The following is a 23,819-nucleotide window of genomic DNA, read 5'->3' on the forward strand; positions in this document are numbered from 1 at the left end:
TCAAAGCACCCCAAATGTAGCCAGCTATATTATTCATTAAAATCCCAACAAACTCCTTTATCTCTCTGCAGGCAATGTTAACAAATTTTAAGAGTCATGTAAGAGTCAGTATTCAAGATGGCAGAGCCTAAATCTTATATAGTAGCCATTGACAATTATGATGAAGTAGTTAATACAATTCCAGTGGAGGAGATGCTCTGGAAATTGCGTACTACACAAGTGATCAATTTTAGTGACAAGCAAATCATCATGTCGGAAAAACCTGATGTCAAACCGACCTGAATGTCTTTTGGATAATTACATTATGAAACAGCTTATCATTGAAAAAGATGTACCATTTCTACCACTTCTTGATGTGATGAGAGAGAGTGGAAAGTGTGACGATTTAGTGAAGAAGATTTACCAAGAGTTAGGAATGGAAATGCCACAAAGTAAGAACTATTTGCTATGTAGTTTTAGTCAGTATTTTAACAAGGTACAGTAAGTTAAAAAGTTTGCTTTGGTGAGGGAAAGGACCTATAAAGATGGTCAGATGATATTGTAGTTGTTCAGTAATTATACATATACGTGATTGTAGTATGTTGTATTCCTTCTTATGTACAGTCTAGATATTTTCCACAAATTTCAGATACTGCCTTTAACCCAGTATAAGGACTATACAGTACCTGGCTTGGTAGACTGAATCTTGTGAGTTCTGTGCTTTAATTACGGTATTGTAATGGTTACATATAGACCTGGTGTAGGTCCTTACATGTACAATGGTATAAGTACAGTCATAGCATCAAACCATAAGTTGACCTTGAATGGACCTTATGCGCATTGATATCACAACATAAAAATGGTGTGAGGACTTTGTACACAGTTGTATTGGGAGAGATAGTGTTTCACTGTGATAACAATTATATACAGCAGCAAGGGGCAAGGTGAGGCATACATACTTACAAGGCAAATGCGCACAGTTTTGCATGCATATCAAAACTTAGGTCTGCGCAACTTAGTACCACTTCACAATAACTAGCCTCTTACCTTCATTATCGAATGGATCCATGTCGTGAAAGCCAAAAATGAAGCTCACTTTGGTTACTATGGGTGAATACATGATGAAGTCCCCACACTAACAAGGCCTTTTTGTCAATTATCACATCAATGTGGATAAGGTTTGTTGAAACATATTAGCATACACTAGTTTCTGGTTGGAGTCTTGGTAGTCTTCACATAGCAGTTCCAACAGAATCAAAAAGATTTTGTGTTAATTGTGCAACTTTAATTTCAGTCGCTATTAGCTATGTCTAAACTGTATGATTGTAGGCTCCCTGAGAACTTTAAATCTGTTTTATTCTCTCGAAATAGGTTTTCTGTACAAATTCTATAGCTCACATGAACATGTTGACCCTCCTCTGATTGTGTACTATGAAGGGATTTGTTCACTAAAGACTGCATTTAGATTTCATCAATTGCCTAATCTGTTAATCACAATATCTCATTATTATGTCAATCCCATTGTTCTCTTGTGTGGGTTCACCAGTTAAATGATTATGTTACAAAACATGTAAACAAACAAGCATAAGGAAAATTAGCATGGATCATAGAATAAGCTATTAATCATACAGTACAATATTAGTGATCATGAAGGTTTGAGCTTTTTGGTCAAATATACAACCCCCCCCCCCCCCCCAAAAAAACAGCCTCCCAATACCTTCATGGCGCTGGTGAAGTATAAGCAAACCCAAAAGTGTCTGCAAAGCAGCCAAAAATGCTTTTGATAAGTTGGTATGAATGTTAGCAAATTTTCTGATGCTTGCCTGATGGCTTCAGACAGGCTATGTACGGGCTTGACTTTTTTCACTGTTTGACATAAATGCTTACACACGTGATCCCCGTAGATTTCAAGAGCGATTTACATGCCTGGAGTAGTGCGGGCTGAATGGGATTGACCGGCTGAATAGACTAAACTTGAACTGCACTCTCGAATGGTATTTGTGAAGACTTTCGTGAGCGCTTGGTTAAACTTTCAATACAATATGTATGCGCTCATGTGTGCGTGTCCAGCCTCCTCTGGCTTCAGCCCAACTGGTTCCTTTTGGCATACTGCAGTTATGCAGTACGTGCAATGCATGCTTCATGGACTTACAGTACCTGTGTCCTCTTATGTGTCCCATCCATTTATCTATCTTTGCTGACAGCGAAAGGTGTCAATTTGCAGTGGTGTAGCATGATGCTTCCTTATGCAATGTAAATTATCAGAGCTTTCTGTTGAAACTTGATTGGTTCCAGAGGTCCTTCACATTGCGTGTAAGGGACTGAACACAGCTGCAAACAGCATAGTGGTACTTTGCTTTCAGTAATAATTGATAGTTGGGTTATGTGTTCAGATGTAAAATTAATTTCAGCGAATGCCTGGTGACTATAGTCATCATCCTTTTGATTTAGTCATAATTATGTCCTTAAAAAGGTAAACAAACAAGTAGGAAAAAAAAGAATTTTCAGTCTGATTAGGGGTCATAGCAATAAAAAGTAATGAAACAAGAGAGGTCACCTACACCTGCAGATATACTAGTGGACACTTAATCCCTATTTCAGTTATATACCCATGACTGAATTAGTGTTAAATGTCCACTAGTATAATATATGTTATATGGGGTAGTGATAAAAGCTGGAACGGAATGGAACGGAATGGGGCATGCGCAAAATGAATAAATCGTTTCTGTATATTGTACACCATTTTTTACCATTACATAGTGACTAGAATTGTGCTGAAGTTAGTTTTCTTCTACTTGTATGCATGCTAGAAATCGCTCATTCGAAGTTTCTATTCAATGCCCACTGCACGAAATTGTTTGCAATTACCTACCTACACCAAGAGTAAATAATGGAAGAGAGAGTATCCAACTGCCATATACTGCATCAAAAATGAGCACCTCAAGTAGAGAAGCCATCCTGTAGTGCTTTCAAAGACAGTGTTGAATGAAGTAATGAACACCTGCTAGCTCAGACTGTTTGAAGTGTCCAGGCATGATTTGAAGTCAAACAGTCTGAGCTAGCAGGTGTTTATTACTTTATTCAACACTTACTTTGACAGTATTACAGGATGGCTTCTCTACTTGACGTGCTCATTTTTGATGTAGTATATGGCAGTTGGATACTCTCTCTTCCATTATTTACTCTTGCCTACACTGAAAAACTATCATTTAACCTGTGACACTATTATTTTGTAAGCACTGTAAGCATATCATTCATAGCCCATACACTGTGGTTAACTCTCGTAAATTATAGACGCTTTGGAAAACCACGCCTTCTCTTTAAAAACTATAGTAACCAAGCCGCTGCCATTTTCATTGGGGCCAGTGCACATAGTGGCGTATGGCATATTCCTTTATACTTTTTTGCAGTACCACTGTTTATTTCCTTTTGGAAAAGGAGAAGTGTGTTTTCGAGAAAGGTCAATTACTCCATAAAGATAATCAGTCCTCACATAGAAAGTGGTGTAGTGAAAAAGTGGGAAAAGATGTCAGCTAAATTTTGTGACATTGATGTGATGAAAACTCAGCTGTCAACAGATTTTGCAGAGTATATTCGAGGGACAGAATTTACCTTTGGTTATATTCAACCAGGGAATGGAGCTAAAGGCAGACAAAAGCCCCTGGTTGATAGTGAAGAACTTTCAACTATGTACAAACTTTATAGAGTGAAGAAGCAAGTTGTGTTATGGTTAAAAGTAATGAAGTCTAAGAGGCCACTTAATGCCGATAACCCAACCACTAAAATGCACTTTCGGAGTAATGACGAAGGACATCTGGAAAATAATTTCACAAGTGCAAGTTATTTTTGATGATTTAGAGGAGCATCACAATAATTCAAAGAAATTTAGTCCAGAACAATTGAGGGCATGGGCTCACATGATTCAAATGAAAAAGCATCAGTCTTACGAAACTCCCCCAGACAAGCCTTTTTTTGTGATCATCACATAAGTAAACCCGCACTGAGTCAGACTCAACCGTGGAAGGCCGGTCTTTAAGTCCAGGGAAAAGAATGACCTACCACACTGAATACATTGAGCAGTCAAGTAAATGGCACGACTTATTGGAGAAAGGAGCCATTTCCCAAGCTGAATTCCAAGAACTCCAAGGAACTATACTACAAGACATCAAGAACTTGTAGTGACGTGCATTGTGTGATGACTTGGCTGTAAGAGCCAATATTTCATAGCTAGCTAACATTTTTTGATTAGTGTAGCTAGTTCAGCTCGAAAGGAAACTTTTTTTATTGTACACATGAGTTGTTTTTTTAAGTGACAACATAATACCACAATAAAAAAATTGTTATTTATACTATCACAAGCTAAGAGTATTTGCAATGAGTTATCCACTGCTTACAGTTGTCTACAGTGAGGCAATTTAAGAATGCTGACTTTATGATAGGGGGTGGGTCACTAACTGTCTGAAGTAGCTCATCATGGTCCTTCAGATATGCTTTAACTGAACTGAATGCATACTCTATTGGGTTGAAATCCGGGCTATACGGTGGTAAATAATAAAGTAAGATTCCAACATTATCAAGCAAACTTTTGACTTCTTCAACATGGTGAATGGAGCAGTTGTCCATTATAACCCCTGATTTCTTTATTGCATCATCATAAGGTTCCATCTCAGGAATTAGTGTACCTCTGATAAAGTCTGCAAACATTTCTCCATTTACAGTGCCATAGGTAAGTTCTGCACCTACATGTCCATCAGTAGAAATAGCTGCTATAGCAGACACTCTTCTTCCATGGGCTAAACATCTCGTACATGTTGGTGTTATACCTCTTAAACTGTACCCGAACTTACACAAACATGATTCCTGGAATCTGTGCCAGTTTTGTCCACCCATACACAATGGTCTGCACAGAAATGAGAAATGTTTGCTTGAAAAATAGATCTGTAATGGATTGACTTTTCAAGGGCAATTACCTGCACCTTATTTCTGGTATATCCATTCCTTTGCAGGATTTGACATACAGTAGAACCTGACATACCAAAGCCAGTAGCACTTTTGATGTAGCTGCAGATTTCATGCAGATACATAGAAGGATCCTCCATTAGCATCCCTAGCACCAGTAATTCACTGTTCATCAAATGTTCGACGGTTGTACCTAGCTGAAAAGGTTATCTGCTGATCCACAGTGCCACTAGATTTGAACTTGTTTGAATATTCTATGCGCTGTAGAAGGGGCGATATGAAGCCCTTCAGCCAGGGGCGTAGCTAGCCAGACGATGGTGGGGGGGCAGGCATCCCCCACAAAACACTTGACATTGTTCATAATTGCACAAAAGGCTAATGACCCAGTGACGGGCTAGCCAACATACGGTGTTGTATTATTACAGCTTATGTAACTAGCTACATAACTACTTCATTACTGATTGCTATAAGTATTTTCGTCGAGCATCATCGCACGTGCCACAACTGTATTCCAACAAATTCGCCCACAATCCAGTAAAACTACGTGTCAGATACTCATAGTCTGTGCTGCAGTCCTAGCATACTGGCATAGTATGACGAGCTCACTCACTTCAGCCGGCTAAATTCAAACGCCATGTATTTGCACGGAATCCTAACTCTACACCTTTCCTGTTAGAATTTCAGTGTAAGCTTGTGACGGATCATCTGACTGACTGACAAAGTGAAAAAATTAAACTGGCATGCCACTATACACTGTACGAAGATCCAGTGTGATTAACTCGGGAAAATAAAGTTGGTCCATTTAACACTTTATCACCTCGTAGGTTTGTAGCATCATTGCATATCACTTGTCACTTCTGAGTTGCGACTCTTGCGAAGTCACTTTGAGCGGGTAATCTAGGTTCAAAAATTGTACTATCACGTGAGTAGTGTAGGCTAAATATAGAATTGTGTCTAATATTTTCGTTCGGTGAAGGCAAGTGTCTATATGGGGGAAACCCCTGGGGATTTGGGAATACCTTATTTTTAGCGCATCGTTTTATTAATTGCTTGTAACGCGCAAGAAATCATCGTATTATTATCACCATTCACAAACGAGTTGAATGTTGTGTGCACTCGCGTAGAAGCGCACAAACAGTAATTTGGGATGCGTGTCAGTTACTGGAAAGCTTGAGACGGAAGTTAAAAAAAAATCACTTAGTGACGGGGGGACAAATGCCTCCCCTTGGCTACGCCACTGCCTTCAGCTATTTTCTTGTAAGGCATCTCCATCCCTATTCTTCTCCACACAACTCTCCATTTTATGTCGCTTGAATAAGCAGCTTTTCTGCCTGGTTCAATTGACATTGCTCCGCTGAAGCCCTTCCCGTACGCTCAACGATCACGCGGCACGCTCACGCCTACTGAATGCGTCACGGGATTCGAACGCTAATGAAAACCTCAGAATAAAGACTATGGGCTCGCGGCGCAGTTTCCAATTCAGGGGGGTATATTATCTATACCATCACTGTTAAGGAGGCTGTCACGCCTGTGTCACAGTAGACTGTGACAGCCTTGCTGTAGGCGCATAGTATTACAGAAAGCTTACCTAACATGTCATATTTGTTTCCATCACAATGTAGTCAGAGACATCCAGTCCAGTGACAGCAACAGTGAATGAAACAAAAATTGTTTGCATCACGTGACATTAGCTAGGCACGAGACTGCAGCGCGCGCATTTTACCACGCCTAAACACGCCCAACCACGCCCTAAAGTATCACTAAATGTACAGTTCTTCTCATTTGTTCCTCCTTGATAATGGACGCTATTTCTGGTACGCTGTGATTGTTTTTGTAGTTGTTGTTGTGTGTGTGTTTTTTGCGGATTCTGTTAGTTTGAGGGCCGTTGGTAGCTATGTACCGTGGTATTGTTTTTAGGTTAGGTCAGGAAAACTTGATTTATTGTTTGGCATCCTCGCCTGCATCCTATTTTTTGTGGATGAGAAACAAGTGATCAAGCTTTCCTGGTCTTACCTGCTGTCATTATTGCTCTGTTTTGTTCATTTATTATTGGATTTTATCGAAGTGGATGTAGAGGACTTGCACGCGTGAAGCAATGGTTGCAAGGATGGGAAGCCATCACGTACTCGCGCCAAATCGACACCTTTCTCTGTCAACAAAGATGAATGTACACAAAGGAAGACACTGGTAAGTCCATGAAGAATACATTGTACGTACTGTGGTATGCCAAAAGGCACCTGTCGGGCCGAAGCGACGTTGAACAGTGAAAAAATCAAGCCCGTAGCCTTAGCCGTGTCAGAGAGGTTGAGCAGGCCTCCTTCACTCCCCTTGTGTTTGCGACCACTGGAGGTATGGGAAGGGAGGCAATAGTTTTCTACCGTCGTTTGGCTGACCATCTATCTCGCCGCGGCTCTACTAGTTACAGTCAGACTCTGGCTTTTATCCGATGCACATTGTCTTTTTCTCTACTTCGGTCAGCTACAATGTGCATACGTGGAAGTAGGTCCATCTCGCATCGCTCCTCTGATGCCTCTCCTGAGATGGGCCGCATTGATGAGCACAGGGACTTTTAAACTTTCAGCAATCTGGTCCTTTTTATTCAGTTGTCCAGCACGTGCTTTCTTTGTGCTGGGGGTGGTAGGCGAGGGCAGTCCATCCAGCCCGGAAAAAAAAAAAAAAAGCCTTAGCCGTTATCGAGTTACACTTGTCTGAAGGCATCAGTCAGTCATTTACTTACTTAGTCAGTCAGTAGAAAATTCTGTTAAATAAAAAAAAATTTAATTTCTTAGCAACTTGTTGAAAGCATTTCGGGTCGATCTGAAAGCTTGTTTGGGCTTAGTTTTACCTCACCAATACTGCCTCATCGTCGTAAGGGAAAATCGAGGCTGGTTTATGGGAGATATTATTTTGTGGGCCACGCCTGTCCAATAGATATCTATGATGCAGCTGGTGTGTTTGATAGTCCAGTAAATGATGGGCTTATGCCTGTGGAATAGCCGTACCCGGTACCTGCACAATAGAGAATTTGCAGCATGACGTAAATCATCGTAATTGCTAAGCAACCGTAGCTGTCTGCCATGTTTCAGGACTGTTGTAGCTGAAAATCGCTTTCTCAGGATTTGGTACAGGCTGTAATGAAGCGAATCAGTATTGAGTTGTGTTGTAAATACCACTCAGCGCGTTAAAAAAGGCGAAGAAGTTAGAATTGGTGAGTAATGTATCGAAATTTAATTAGCCAACTATTTCACGAAGCCAATGATAAGATCTTCTATTTCTAAACCAGCCCTGCTTCCTGGTCAAACTATACCCAGCGCTTGGTGAATAAGTTTCATTGCCCCTTCATTCTGACCCAATATGCGCCATAGAAAGGTAAAGTTGTCCCAAGACATGTAAGTTGTATCATAGATATCTATGGTTGTATCTAGGTGTAAATGCAATATACCAAAGGGATTGGAAATGGAAGTAGCTCACATGACGTCTCCGTACAAATTCCCAATGTGATGCAACAAGCTCGAAAAAAAATCTGTTTCGCTTGCGCTAGTTAGTCACCATAGATACTATCCGTAGCTACAAGCGTGAGATTATTCCTAATGGCTTTATTTGCCAACTATTAGCAGTTTGGTTACTTCTAACTTGACGAATTGGTTAACCTAGCCTTGTACAGAACTACTTAGAATACTCGAACTCCACTGTATACTTTACTGGGAAAGTTTCTACTCAATCGCTCAGGCCTCTGCAGCTACCATAAATGATAGCCAATGCCCAACTAACGACAATGGTTCACGCCCCTCTGCTGCCAGCAACGATCGCCCATGCCCAGCTATAGCCAATGACGATGATCCACGCCCTCTGCAGCTGCCAACAGTGATTGCCTGTGCCCAGCTACAGGCAACAACCATGTTTCATGCCCCTCTGCTGCCAGCATCGATTACCCATGTCCAGCTACCGCCAATGATTATGGTCCACGCCCCTCTGCAGCTGCCAGCAAAGATCACCCGTACCCAGCTCCAGCCAATGACGATGGTTCATGCCCCTTTGCAGCTGCCAGCAACGATCACCCATGTCCTGGTACAACCAATGATGATGATTCATGCACTTCTGCAGCTACCAGCAATGATCGCCCATGCCCATCTACAGCTATTATTATTATTATTATTATTATTATTGGTTAAATAAAACACATTAAAGCATACACACAATGAAACAACAGTAAATATGACAATTAAGCAAAAAGGAATATATCTGTCACAACTGTCAATAAGATGTCTCATCAATAGCTGCTCCATCTGCCAAACTTAGTGATCTCCATTTCGTTCGTGATCCACGCACACATAATAAGGCTGCTCAAATAATTGCAAATGATAACCGTGCCCTCACATATCCCATCTAGGGACCAGTCTATTTTGCTTTTTCTTCTACCTATTTTTCTTTCCAGCAATTCTTTTATTTTTCACCTATTATGCTCCATATTTTGCTCAAGAATTATAAATTTTGCTCAGCACTGATCTTTGTTAATTGAATATTTCCAAGTGCAAAGCTACAGTTTCGCCTTAAAGTGACTGTTCTATTAGAGTATTTCGATCAGAAATTACTTCTAACATGTAAAGCAAGAAGCCAGCTAATATTGCTTAACATGTGTGGCTATTTTATAAGGATATCTCGATTGTCACTTGTTGTTCCTGTAACAATTAGCTATGCATTGTCGATATTTTAGCGTGTCTGACTGTTCTATTAGAGTATCTCGATCTTTTGCGCAATTTTTATGTCCACTCCCCAAAAGTTGCACCCATTATGCCAGCATTTTGCTCATTGCTTTTACCCAACCATTATGCCAAAAATTTTGCTGGCGAAATTGACGGGTCCCTAATCCCATCACAACACTATAATTCTTTTCCCATTTAACTGATAGAGATTCTGCAAGCCTACGCAAAAATAATCAGCCTCTGAGCCAAATAAACCATCTACAGAAAAGCACAGAGGCATGAAACTACTACATTGGCGTAGTCGGCAGGATTAAACCAGCGAGATTGTTGTGCATGTGGCGAGTGGGAATCTAAGAACCCGATCCAGTGATTGCAACCTGCTAAGCCATCAGCTCAAAAACCATGGTACCGTGGATTATGACGGTATCCCAAGAGGAAGAGCCAACCTCAGATTTAAATGGTGATGCATCCAGTAGTTCTACCAGAGACATTCTCAGGAAAAGGGGAGTGGACACATTGGAGCTGCCACTTCGAGAATATAGCAGTGGTAAATAAGTGGAATGATGCTAAAAAGTTGTTGTGGCTGAAGGCAAGACTTACTGGAAGAGCCCAACTTGCACTCCAGCACCTATATACGGAGACACAAGCTGATTATACACTGCTGAAGACTGAACTGAAAAACCGATTAGAGCTGGCTAGCAGGAAAGGGAGATACCAGGCGGAATTCCAAACATGACAGAAAAAGCCACAAGAAGGATGGGCTGACTTTGCCCAGGACCTTCAACTCATAGTGGAGAAAGCTTTCTCACAACTACAAGCAGAGGCACGTGAACAAATGGCACTTACACACTACCTGTCACAAATTGACAATGCACAACTGGCTTTTAGTGTTAAGCAGCATAAACCAGCTAACCTAGATACAGCAGTTACTACAACATTGGAAATGGAATCTTATTTGCCGCAAAAAGGAATGCCACTCAGGGTGGCCAGTACTGAATTAGTTAGTGACACAGAACAGCCTCTAGTAGCTGCTACTAGCTATGATATATACAACTGCTGGGATGATGAGGGAGCTGCTAGATAGGATGACAAAGCTGGAGATTGAGTTAAAGATAGTCAAAGAGCCTAAAGGTAAACAGAGACCATATCCTCAAGACAGAACCAGTGGGCCCAAGTAGTTTGCTGGCAATGTATTAGATCCGGGAATATTGCCAGGGATTGCTATGCACAGCTACCGCAGGGAAACGGGATACCTCACAAGAAGTGAGCCATTCCTGTGAGGTTGATTACAAGGCTCAAACTGAATCTAACCTTTAACCTTATATGAAGAGAGCCATTTGTATAAGGGTAAAGATGAGGTTTACCCTGACCTTGTTTTTGCCACGTCTTCTCATTCTACAACAGGCCACATGGTCCGTGCAAAGGTGAAACAAGTGAATTTCCTTCTTGACACTGGCTCTGCAGTGACCCTCCTTAGGCTGGATGTGTGGAAACAATGTTGTAACATGCCCGATCAACTTGAAATGTGGAATGGGACACATCTAGTGGGAGTGGACGGTACCCCATTAACAGTCATTGGTATCCGTAAAATTAATTTCTGTTTTGCTGATACTAACTTTCCTCACTCCGTGCTAGTGGTTGAATCTCTACTTTGTGAAGGCATTTTGGGAATGGACTTTCTCCAACACAACTGGTATTTAATTGATTTGACAAAAGAGGGAGGTACACTGTACATTGGACCAGGAAAAACTGAAATTGTTTTGTCCACCACGGTCACTGCCAAGGGTGAGTGTGCCAGTGTTAGTGTTGCACACATGGTGTGTATTCCAGCAGGAAGTGTACTAGATATCACAGCTAATGTTCAAGGGTCTGTTAGCAATGGAGGCACATACCTTCTAAAAGGGACGGAAGGAAAGGATTCATTAGCACTAATTGTCGGACCAGTAGTCAGTCCGTCTGACAGAAAAGTTATAGTCCGAGTGCTTAATCCTCAGAAACAACATGTTACACTTCACCACAATGCAACAATTGCATGGGTACATTCACTAGATACTGCTTGTGTAGCAGCTACTGATACCCTGCGCTCTCCCAAGGCGACTACTCCTGTAACATCCGAGAAATGGCTCAATAGTCCCAAGACAACTCATCAGAAGAGGAAACAGAGGCATTTTTTTTCGGCTGTTACTGAGTTTCGCAGATATTATTGCTAGTTCAAATGATTCTCTGGGACTAATAGCTATATTGAAACATATAATCAATACAGGGATCTCTCCTCCTATTAGGCAACCAGTCTGGCACATCCCACCCACCAAAAACAAGAAGTGAGTGAGTTGCTGGATGACATGCTAAAGAAAGATGTTATCCAGACATCATGCAGCCCTTGGGCTGCACCGATTTTTCTAGTAAAGAAAAATGATGGCAGCACTCGTTATTGTGTAGACTATTGAAAACTAAACTCTATCACCAGAAAGGATGCTTATCTCTTACCACAAATTACCGACACACTGGACATGTTACATGGATCAAAGTGGATTAGCACCTTAGACCTAGCAAGTGGCTACTGGCAGGTAGAGTTGGACCAAGTTGATTGGCGTAGAACAGCCTTCTGTGCACCACATGGGTTGTTTGAGTTCAAGGTGATGCCCTTTGGTCTTTGTAATGTGCCCGCTACCTTTCAACGTTTGATAGACTTGATGTTGAGTGGTTTGCAGTGGTCCTCCAGCCTGGTTTACATTGACAGTGTTGGGCAAGTTACTTTATAAAAGTAACTAGTTACATATTACATATTACTTACAGCTGAACTATTTAGTTACAGTTACATATTACCCATAAAATAAAGTAACTGTAATAATATTACATATTATATTACTTTGTGTAAGCTGTCACGTGTGAAACTACCACCTTATCATGTGACACGATTGCGTTGTTGGACAATGTGCAAGTCTTCATATAAGTAAGTAGCTGGTGAATAAGCCTCACTTAGTAGGCTTCATTACTTCGTTGTGGCAAGGCGTTACTCAGTGGGTTACTAACAAGATTAGTAACTTCGTTACTTTTAGTAATAATATTACATAATATTAGATTCGTTACAGTAATTATATTACTTAGGTAACGCGTTACATTTGTAAGCAAAGTAACTTGAGTTATATTACCTGTTTTTATAGCGTATTTCGTTATATTACTTTGTTACCACAAAAGTAATAATATTACGTAACGCGTTACATAAGTAGCACGTTACTCCCAACACTGTACATTGATGATATAATTGTCCTCGGAAAAGATTTCAGTGATCATCTACGTAACATTGACCTTGTTTTCCATCGATTAAGAAATGCAGGGCTCAAGTTACAACTGGTCGAAGTACAATTTTTTCCAGGAAAAAGTGTCATACCTAGGGCACATTGTCTCACGTGATGGTGTTTCAGTTGACCCTGCAAAATTTGATAAGGTGCAGAACTGTTCAACCCCTGAGAACACCAAGGAGATACAACAGTTTCTTGGACTGGCCAATTATTACCAAAGATTATCCGCAACTTTGCTGATCTAGCCAAGCCACTTCACAAGCTTATGGAATGTAATGTTGCCTTTTCCTGGAAGAAAGAGTGTCAAGATGCCTTTGACTCCCTCCGCCTGAAACTTACATCCACACCAATCTTGGCTTATCCTGACTTCAACAAATCATTTCTCTTGGACACTGATGCTAGTAACAGTGAAATTGGTGCTGTGTTGTCCCAAGTTGGGGATGATGGCTGTGAGCATGTCATTACCTATACCAGCAGATTACTTACTAAACCAGGGTGCTGATACTGTGTTACACGCCATGAGTTGCTAGCTGTGGTTGCCTTCACAAAGCACTTTAGACCATATTTGTTGGAATACGTTTTACATTACGCACAGACCATGGCTCATTGCAGTGGTTGTACAATTCAAAGAACCAGAAGGCCAAATGGCAAGATGGTTGGAAGCCATACATGAATTTGATTTTGAGATAGTGCACCGCAAAAGAAGACTACATAGTAATGCTGCTGCCCTCTCCCATGCCCAGTGTGAACATTGTGGGCAAGAGACAGTGTACAGTACAATCAAGCTACTTTTACTCCATTGGTAACAACCACCACATTAGCTGCACAACTAGACCCTAGAATTGCACAGCTTCAATCTGAAGACCCTGTACTGGGACCAATTATGAGGGTAAACAACAGAACACGTACCCATCCATCCCACATCATACATTGGAAAGTCGATGTTTATTACAAAGTTGGAAGAAGTTTTCTTCTGCAGATTGCCTTCTCCCTATGGCCAGGGCCTCTGTGACAAGCTGGTTGTTTCCAAATCACTATGTACCAAAGTTCTTAAGGAACTGTATGAAGGAGCAGTAGGGGGACACTTAGGCTCATGCAAAGTCTGTGGAAACTCAAGGAATGTTTTTACTGGCCTGGACATTACAGTGAGGTACAGAAATGGTGCAGCACTTGTGCAGTTCATGCTAGACGGAAAAACCCTACTCCAAAGCCTAAAGCTAAATTATGCCCAGTGCCAGTGAGTGCCCCATTGGAGCTTGTTGCAATGGACATCTTAGGACCATTGCCTGAATCCGCCATTGGGAATTCTTTCGTCCTTGTAATTGGGGACTACTTTACCAAATGGTTGGAAGTGTACCCCATTCCTAACCAAGAGGCCATTACTGTAGCCAAAAAAATTGTCAATGAGTTTATTTGTCGGTTTTCAGTACCTAGACAACTACACTCCAACCAGGGTGCCCAATTTGAATCACTGGTGGTTGCTGAAGTCTGCAAACTACTTCATATTGATAAAGCCCGAACCACACCCTACCATCCTCAATCAGATGGTCTAATTGAGAGGTTCAACCGCACTCTTCTCCAGATGCTTGCAACTTGTACTGATACCCATCCGTTTGATTGGGAAGACTACATCAAGAGGGTGTGTATGGCTTACAATGTCATCAAGCATTCTAGTACACATCACTCCCCTTTCTTCTTAATGTTTGAAAGACAAGCACAATTACCAAATGGTGTTATGTGTGGAACTCCTGAGCAAGGTACACACTCCATACCTCAGTATGTATCCAAGTTGAGCAAGGTCTTGGGGAAACTTTTGCAGAGGCCTGTAGATACATTGCTATTCATCAGGAGCGACAAGAGGAAATTTACAACAAACAAATCCATGGCCATCATTTCAGCTCTTGGAATTTGGTTTGGTTGTTTAACTTGTTGTACCACAAGGAACCTTCAAGAAGTTTTACAAGCCTTAACTGGCCCATACCAAGTGGTTGACGAGGTATCAGACAACAACTATCGTATCAAGAACACACAAAGATCTTTCAAAGTCAAAGTGGTGTATTTTGATTGACTTAAACTATGTCATGTAGACACCTGTTTTTTGCATTCCCCTTCACAGTTTTCATCTGGAGGTACTAAGCAATCTCCTCCCATATCTCATCAACTTGTTGGTGCAAACATTGAATTGGTAGATGATTCAGAGACTCCACCAGCCCCAAGTCATCGATATTCTCAGCGTACTCAATGTGCTCCTCCGTCCCGTTATGCTGATTTTGTACAACACTAGGCTACTGAATACAGGGTGTATTCCTAGGAAGAGGAAGGCTATGTAACACATGTGACAAATTAGTACACATATGATAAAATAGTAGTTGATACACCTGTATATTTAGTTAAGTTAGTCTCGTGATCTCCACATTGTACTGTTAACTGTTGTGGTGATTGTTATTGATCATTGCTGTGCTACTGTTGGGTTCGGTATCGTTGATAGATAGAAGACCGCTACTACACAAAGGCTCAGATTTTGAAGCCACCTTGAGAATGTTTTGTTGGATTATAATATAGATAGTTACCATTTTCATGTCATGAACCCACAAGCAATCAAGCCAAATGACACAGCACGGTGAATACTATGCAAAACTATTCATCAGCATCAGAAATATCAAACAACTATCCTGTCCTAAACTGCTAATAATGCTAAGGTCAAGCAGAACAAACACACCATATTTCTATAAAATTACTCTGGTTGGTCGTAAGGGCCTCATACAAGCTCTACCGTCTGCGTTCATCCTCCAGTGCCTAACCCATGTATTATCACATGGGTATGTGTTATTACAGATTTTTGATGAAGAATTGGATTACAGGATACAGATACACAAAGTACCATATCATTTACACTTAGAGAAGACACACATTCACACTAACATCCTTTTTGGATCAAGGATTGAATTAGAGGATACAGATACACAAAGTGCCATATCACTTACACTTAGAGGAGACACACTTCTTGACATACAATCCACGCTAACAACTAATAATCACATCAGTCATAACCACTAACCTGAAACTTTTAAAGTTCTCTATATTCTTGGGTATATTATCTCTATACCCAAGAATAGAATCCAATTACAATAATTTTTGATCATCAATCGAAATTAATGATGTATACCTACAATTATATATTACTGAAGGTGATTTCCTTATTCCTAACTGTAACATTCATCCCACCAGAGGCCATTGCAAAAGATTTTTAACCCTGATGACTAGAATTGACCGTTATAAATTTTCTTTTTCCCCCTCCGCAATTAACATTTGGAATTCCTTACCCCAACATGCAGGGCCGCCCAGAGAAATTAAGGGACCCAGGGCAAAGAGTTAAAGTGGGGCACCAGAGGCAAGGAGGTTACCATTCTGAATCACAACTTCACCCAAGCTGTACATTGAAGACCAAAAAAAAAGGTCACAACCTGCTGACAATGACAATAACTACCCCTCACCAACCATATCTCCTTATCTATAAGCTTCTGCACTGCTCCTCTGAAGAATACTATGACTGCTCTATTAGAATATTTAGAGCTGACTGCTCTATTAGAGTATATCGATCTTTTAAACAGGTATTCAATGTGCCCTTAATGGGTCTCCTGGGGCCCAGGGCAAAATGCCCCAGTTTCCCTCCCCCCCTGTGGGCGGCCATGCCAACATGTAATTGATTTAACAGAAATTGACCAATTCAAGCACAGCCTAGCTGGACTAGCAACTGTTCAATAATTTATCAATGTGTATAGTCTTGTATACTGCATATAAGTAAGATTTTTTCTTAGTCTGTTTTGTAATTGACAGTACTCTTTTTGAAAACTGCAATATCAATAATAATAAATATAGTTCTTGAGTTACCTGACTATTGACAATATCATTGTCAGAGTCTACTGGAATTCTAAAGTTCCTATTTCTCTAATGTACAATATTATAATTCTTTATGCTGATATGTAAGCTAACCTTTTATATTCTTCCCTGTTATTCTATAAGAAGCACCTTAGAGTACACGGATTCTTCTAGTCTCTTAGATGTATCCACGGATCTGATCATATGCTTCAATGAAAAATAAGTACCAACATCTCTATGGTCATTCTCCCAAAACCTCATTAGACGTCATTATGACTAGTATTAAGCTCTTAGTTACCTGACTATTGACAATACTATAGTCAGAGTCTCCTGGAATTCTGAACAAAGTCACAGAGTTCCGTCTGCCATCTTCTTTCTCATCATCTTACCTCTAAACACATATCATAATAGTTACCACTAGTTACTACAGTATTTAAATTAAACTTTTTATTATTTACATTTTTTCTCTACCACACAAGAAGCATTAATGACAATAAAGATAGCAGTTTCCTGGGTGTTTCTGCTGATATCATTGGTGAGACCCCCAAAAAGAAGCCAACGTCTCCTTGAAACAATTCTTCTGTATGTAAACGATTCAGCACTAGTGCAAATAGTGTTTAAGGGTGACCACTCTTCAAGGGTGGCAGTATTATTATTATTATTATATTAGAATGCAAATGCTATGATGTGCTATCCAGAGTGTTTACATGTGTCAGTTCAAGTTTAGATAAGTGGATTTTTACATGACTCAGTAATGAAACATACATGTATACTGATTTTAGCAGACTGAACCTATGCATATTGTACTTTGCATGACAGGATCAAAGCGATGCCACGTATCGTATTGCCCATACAGTAGTAATCAACTTCATAACTGTACTGTATGAGTCATACAGTACAGTTGTGCAGCTAATTGGGCAAATACAGCACACTTGCGCAAATACAGTACAGTTATGAAGAGAATTTATTTAAGGAATGTTGCGTAAACAACACACTGTAAATCGCCAAAACCAACCAAACTAATCCTATGAGTTCGTTCTACGGCTAGGAATAGATTGTATAAACACTTACTGATAGTCTGATCACGAAGCTTTAAAACATGGCTCCACTAAGACAGCACGATTGATCACTTGCGTGACATTATAAAAATTATAAAACTAGCCAAAATAATCCTATTAGTTCGTTCTACGACTAGAAAAAGATTATATGAACACTTACTGATATCCTTATCACTGAAAATCACAGCAGTTTGAGTACTAGAGAAAATTGCTCCGAGCCAGACATGACCACAAAGGTACAATATAACACTTAAAGCACCGCCTTGCTTGTGTGTACGAAAAATATAGTACTCGAGGGTGTGTCGAGGTAAATACAGCACTCGGCTTCGTCTCATGCTGTATTAGCCTCTCGACACACCCCCTAGTACTGTATTTTCCATACACGCGCAAGGCAGTGCTTCAACTCTAACATACTGTATACAATTTATAACATCCCTTCCAGAATACTAGGATTCAGGATCAATAATTGCTTATTATCAATGTATGAGTAGCTGTGCGATAGTATGTAGTCTTTTATGCAATCTAATGCATGATAATTTTGCATGATAATTTTATGCAATCTTATGCTTGATAATTTTCCATATACACTCAGCATCTATCTGCAATATTAATTGATAGAAAATGGCAATGGAGTGGCACAGGTGTTTCACTTGTCTGAGTTTCTTCCCAAATTCTGTATGCACTTAGGATCTATCTGCAATTTTAATTGTTAGAAAGTGCACAGAATGGCAACGGTCTCACATTTCAGCTAACATAGATGAGAGAGCGACTCAATAACAAGACAGGAGTCCTGTGAAATGTTTGTTTATAATACGGTATTGTAACAACCCTACAGCACATCACAAACAGTGGTTTTTGGGCATGTTACTTTGTACTAACATCGATTATCAGCTGTACCAGAGCAGGGAAGTTCTTAAGGATGAAGAAATTAATATGGTAATGAATGTGGATACAGTGCGCCAAGCCATAAACTTCCAAATTTTTAAGCGATCATATGTTAATAGCACATCACTTTATAACATAGCAACAATTGAAAAATGTGTTCAGTAGATCCAGGCGAATCTTTTTAAAAAAGAATCACCTTAATCTGACACTTGCATATACATCACTATGTTTTAACCAATTGATTTTAAAGAAGAAAAGACCAAATTAGAGCACTTCTTTAATGATCTAGGGCATGCCTGCATAATGTTGCCAAAGTTTCACTGTGAATTAAATCCCATAGAGAGATGTTGGGGACAATCTAAGTTATATACTAAAGCGTATACAAACTATACTTTTCCTCGCCTTCAAAATAATATTCCACTGGCCTTAGACTCAGTAACAAATGAAAATATTGTTAACTTCTTTTGTAAAGCCAGGAATTATATGTTTGGCTATCTGGAGGGATTAACTGCAGAGTCTGAGCTAGAAAAGCTGATCAACTAATACAAGAAACAATACAAATCTCATAGAATGGTTGACGTTAATGACTGATGCAGCCAAATGGGCCTGCCATTACATTATGCTACACTTGAACTAAATAACTCTATGTAATTCTATTAAGCATAACATCAGGAAGTTATGTAATAAGTTTAGTTGAGTGTATGTAGGAGTTCATGCGTTTTTTAAAATAACACAAATATGGCTTTAACGGGCATGAAAATGTAATTTGTACAAACGGCTATGTAACTTTATTCTTTACCTGAAATAAACCAAAATATGAAGTATGCATGAGATACCCTATAGATTGACCGACTTGATGCATTTTAATGTAAATTTACATCTAACAAAGATGGAGTTTACTACTATAGAGGATGTACTTGTATAACCATAAATTTCAATTTTTGTGAAGAGTATGAGTAAATTAATATCTGTTTAAAATTTCAGGTAAATGGCAGTAGTAATTAGCGAGCTATGAATTTTACAAAAAATTGTTTCGTTTTGGAGGTTAATGGCTTGGTGCACTGTAGTGTTTCAATTTTTTAAAATCAGTAACAATTTTGTGTTTCAAGTTTGTCAGTGGTGTTAATAGGCCGTCGCTACATCAGGCTTTCTTGTACAGCCTCATGGCTAATAACACACTCTCAAATGAAGCACATCATTCATAATAGCTACGCACTGAGAAATAATCCAACACTACGGGCTGATAATCGATGATGGTACAAAGTAACATACACAAAAACCACTGTTTGTGATGTGCTGTACGATTGTTACTAGAGTTAATTATTACTGCCTGACATAGGCCATTTGTCAGGCAAATATCATGCATGGCTGACCATACTGGAACCTGCCCGACAAAATGTCAGATCAAAATAGAAGGAAGTTAGAGAGTATTATAGTGAAGCATTGTCAATCAATTAGACAACAATGATTGTATTATTATAGATCGAGTCACTTTATATTCATCAATGTATCATAAGGATTTCCAACAAATTGTGTAAAACAGTAGCATATCAATGTCAGGTAATGCTTTAGGTTGCCTGGAATTTTCACTGGGGTTTGAAAAAAATATAATTGTCCCTGATTATTACATAAATAAACATTTCACAGAACTCCTGTTTTGTTACTGAGTCGCTCTCTCATCTATGTTAGCTGAAATATGAGATAGTTGAAACACCTGTACCACTGTGTGATTTTTCTAACAATTAACATTATGGATAGATTCTAATTGTATACGTTATCGTGCTCCCCATTGCATAAGTCTATTTATGGTCAGACTTTTTCACCCCTTCTTTATATTTGTCATTTATACTTTCACTTAGACTTGTAGTAAAAACCTCATACAAGCTCTTCTTTCTAATGCCCTCCAATGCTTAATTAATAACTCAAAGCAAGTCAGATGTAGCCAGCTATATTATTCAAATGTATTCATTAAAATACTAACAAACTCTTTTATCTCCCTGCAGGCATGTGAACAAATTTCAAGAGTAATATAAGTGTCATTGTTCACGATGGCTACTGAGCCAGAGCCTAAAGCTTATGGAGTAGTCATTGGCAATTATGAGCAATTAGTTAATACAATTCCAGTGGAAGAGGTGCTCCGGAAATTGCTTACTAAACGAGTGATCAATTTAAGTGACAAGCAAATCATCATGTCGGAAAAAAGTGATGTCAAACGAGCTGAACATCTTTTGGATAATCACATTATGCACCACCTTAGCGCTGGAGAAGACAGACCATTTCTAGCCCTTCTTGATGCAATGAGAGAGACTGGAAAGTGTGACAATTTAGTGAAGGATATTTACAAAGAGTTAGGAGAAGAAATGCTGCAAAGTAAGAAATATTTGCTATGTATTTTTAGTCAGTATTTTAACAAGGTACAGTAAGTTAGAAAGTTTGCTGTGGTAAGGAAAAGGCCCTTTAAAGATGGTCAGATGATATTGTAGTTATTCAGTAATTATATATAAGTGATTGTAGTATGCTGTATTTCTTCTTATGTGCAGTCTTGACATTTTTCCACAAATTTCAGATACTGCCTTTAACCCAGTATAAGGCCTATACAGTACCTGGCTTGGTAGACTGAATCTTGTGGGTTATGTGCTTTAATTAGGGTACTATAATGGTTACAGATAGACCTCCTTACATGTACAATAGTATAGTACAGTCACAGCATCAAACCATAAGTTAACCTTGAATGGACCTTATGCGCATTGATATCACAACATAAAAATGGTGGCAGATGGTGTGAGGACTTTGTACACAGTTGTAGGGAGAGATAGTGTTTCACTGTGATAACATTTATATACAGCAGCAAGGGGCAAGGTGAGGCATACATACTTACAAGGCAAATGCGCACAGTTTTGCATGCATATCAAAACTTAGGTCTGCGCAACTTAGTACCACTTCACAATAACTAGCCTCTTACCTTCATTATCGAATGGATCCATGCCGTGAAAGCCAAAAATGAAGCTCACTTTGGTTACTATGGGTGAATACATGATGAAGTCCCCACACTAACAAGGCCTTTTTGTCAATTATCACATCAATGTGGATAAGGTTTGTTGAAACATATTAGCATACACTAGTTTCTGGTTGGAGTCTTGGTAGTCTTCACATAGCAGTTCCAACAGAATCAAAAAGATTTTGTGTTAATTGTGCAACTTTAATTTCAGTCGCTATTAGCTATGTCTAAACTGTATGATTGTAGGCTCCCTGAAAACTTTAAATCTGTTTTGTCCTCTCGAAATAGGTTTTCTGTACAAATTTTATAGCTCACATGAACATGTTGACCCTCCTCTGATTGTGTGCTATGATGGGATTTGTTCACTAAAGAATGCATTTAGATTTGATCAATTACCTAATCTGTTAATCACAATATCTCATTATTATGTCAATCCCATTGTTCTCTTGTGAGGGTTCACCAGTTAAATGATCATTTACAAAACATGTAAACAAACAAGTACAAGGAAAAGTAGTAGGGAACATGAAATATAATAAGCTATTAATCATACAGTACAATATTAGGGATCATGAAGGTTTGAGCTTTTTGGTCAATAATATTACCCCAAAAAACAGCCTCACAATGCCTTCATGATGCTGGTAAGGTATAAGCAAGCCTAAAAGTGTCTGCAAAGTACAGCTATAAGGCTATGGGCTTGGTTTTTTCACTGTTCAACATAGCTTCAGCCCAACTGGTGCCTTTTGGCATACTGCTGTTACACAGTACGTGCAATGCATGTTTCATGAACTTACCTGTGTCCTCTTTTGTGTCCCATCCATTTATCTATCTTTACTGACAGCGAAAGGTGTCAATTTGCAGTAGCATAGCATGATTGCTTCCTTATGTAATGGGAATTGTCCAAGTTTCTGTTGAAGCTAGATTGATTGTATAGATCTTTCACATTGTGTTCTTTGTTGTACTGCTGTGTAACAGACTGAACATAGCTGCAAACAGCATAGTGGCACTTTGCTTTCAGTAATAACTGATAGTTGGGGTGTGCGTTCAGATGCAAAATTAATTTAATGGCATGCTTGGGGACTAGCGTCATTCATCCTTTTTGTGTGGTCATAATTGTGTCATTAAAAAGGTAAACAAACAAGTAGAAAGAAAAAAAGAAAGAATTTTCAGTCTGATTAGGGATCATAGCAATAAAAAGTAGTGAAACAAGGGAGGTCACCTACAGATATAACAGTGGATATTTAATCCCTAATTCAGTTACGGGTATATAGCTAGATTGAATTAGGGATTAAATGTCCACCAGTATATCTGTAGGTGTAGCATTCCCTACTTTTTTCTATGATCCTTAATCAAACTTGAAATTCTTAATTTTTCCTTATTAACCTTAAATGGACCTTGCCGTCACAACATAAAAATGGTGGCAGATAGTGTGAGGAATTTGTACACAGTTGTATTGGGAGAGATGGCATTTCACTGTGATAACATTTATATACAGCAGCAAGGTGAGGCATACATACTTACAAGGCAAATGTGTACAGTTTTGCATGCATATCAAAACTTAGGTCTGGTTTTGCCTGGTGGAGTTAATACATGATGATAACCCATTGTTCTCTTGTGTGGGCTCACCAGTTATATGATTGTCTAATCAAAAACAGCCAAGCTGTAAATAAACAGTGCGGCCCTCAAAAAGGTTATGGTTAAAAAAAGATGTGAAATCCAAGGTGGCGGCCAAGAAATGGCTGTGATGGTAAGTTAATGGTAAAAATTTTAATAGCAACAATTTAGGTGAATTTTTGTGCCGCTTGGTATTGGCGCAAAATTCACCTAAATTGTCGTTATTAAAATTTTTACCATTAACCTACCATCACAGCCATTTCTTGGCCACCACCTTGGATTTCACATGTTTTTTCACCATAGCCTTTTTGAGGGCCGCACTCTTTTTTTACAGCTTGGCTGTTTTGGATTAGATTTCATTTCCTTTTGTATTGTATACCTCAAAATAGGCCGGCTTTGGGACTTTTTTAACCTATCTTTTTTTCTTTACCACAGGAAGAAGAAA

At 39.3% G+C, this 23,819-nt stretch overlaps 3 protein-coding genes across 4 annotated transcripts in view; 2 read left to right on the forward strand and 1 right to left on the reverse strand.

Moving 5' to 3' along the window:
* Positions 1-4,338: 4,338 nt before the first annotated feature.
* Positions 4,339-4,975, reverse strand: LOC136242190 (uncharacterized). Its single transcript, XM_066033617.1, has 2 exons — positions 4,950-4,975; positions 4,339-4,879 (listed from the first exon to the last, which is right to left on the reverse strand). Exons 1-2 carry the CDS (start codon positions 4,973-4,975, stop codon positions 4,339-4,341), a joined length of 567 nt encoding a protein of 188 aa, XP_065889689.1.
* A 1,696-nt stretch (positions 4,976-6,671) lies between these two features.
* Positions 6,672-23,819, forward strand: part of LOC136252219 (uncharacterized) — a 181,781-nt gene continuing 164,633 nt past the window's right edge. For both annotated transcript variants that reach the window (XM_066044617.1, XM_066044624.1), the window contains exons 1-2: positions 6,672-6,752; positions 20,769-21,135. In XM_066044617.1, the coding sequence (XP_065900689.1) occupies positions 20,814-21,135 (322 nt within the window). In that variant the 5' untranslated portion in view covers positions 6,672-6,752; positions 20,769-20,813. The remainder of the gene's footprint in view (positions 6,753-20,768; positions 21,136-23,819) is intronic.
* LOC136242199 (uncharacterized) lies at positions 11,051-11,851 on the forward strand. Its single transcript, XM_066033628.1, has one exon. The coding sequence runs from the start codon at positions 11,051-11,053 to the stop codon at positions 11,849-11,851; it is 801 nt and encodes a 266-aa protein (XP_065889700.1).

Source organism: Dysidea avara, chromosome 1 (genome assembly GCF_963678975.1).
Source record: "Dysidea avara chromosome 1, odDysAvar1.4, whole genome shotgun sequence".
NCBI classification, from domain to species: Eukaryota; Metazoa; Porifera; class Demospongiae; order Dictyoceratida; family Dysideidae; genus Dysidea; species Dysidea avara.

Coding starts and splice junctions, on each gene's coding strand:
- LOC136242190 (XM_066033617.1), bottom strand. CDS start 4,975: ATGGATATACCAGAAATAAGGTGCAG. Junction 4,880..4,949: donor ATACCAGAAATAAGGTGCAG/GTAATTGCCCTT, acceptor ATTTCTGTGCAG/ACCATTGTGTATGGGTGGAC.
- LOC136242199 (XM_066033628.1), top strand. CDS start 11,051: ATGGTCCGTGCAAAGGTGAAACAAGTGAATTTCCTTCTTGACACTGGC.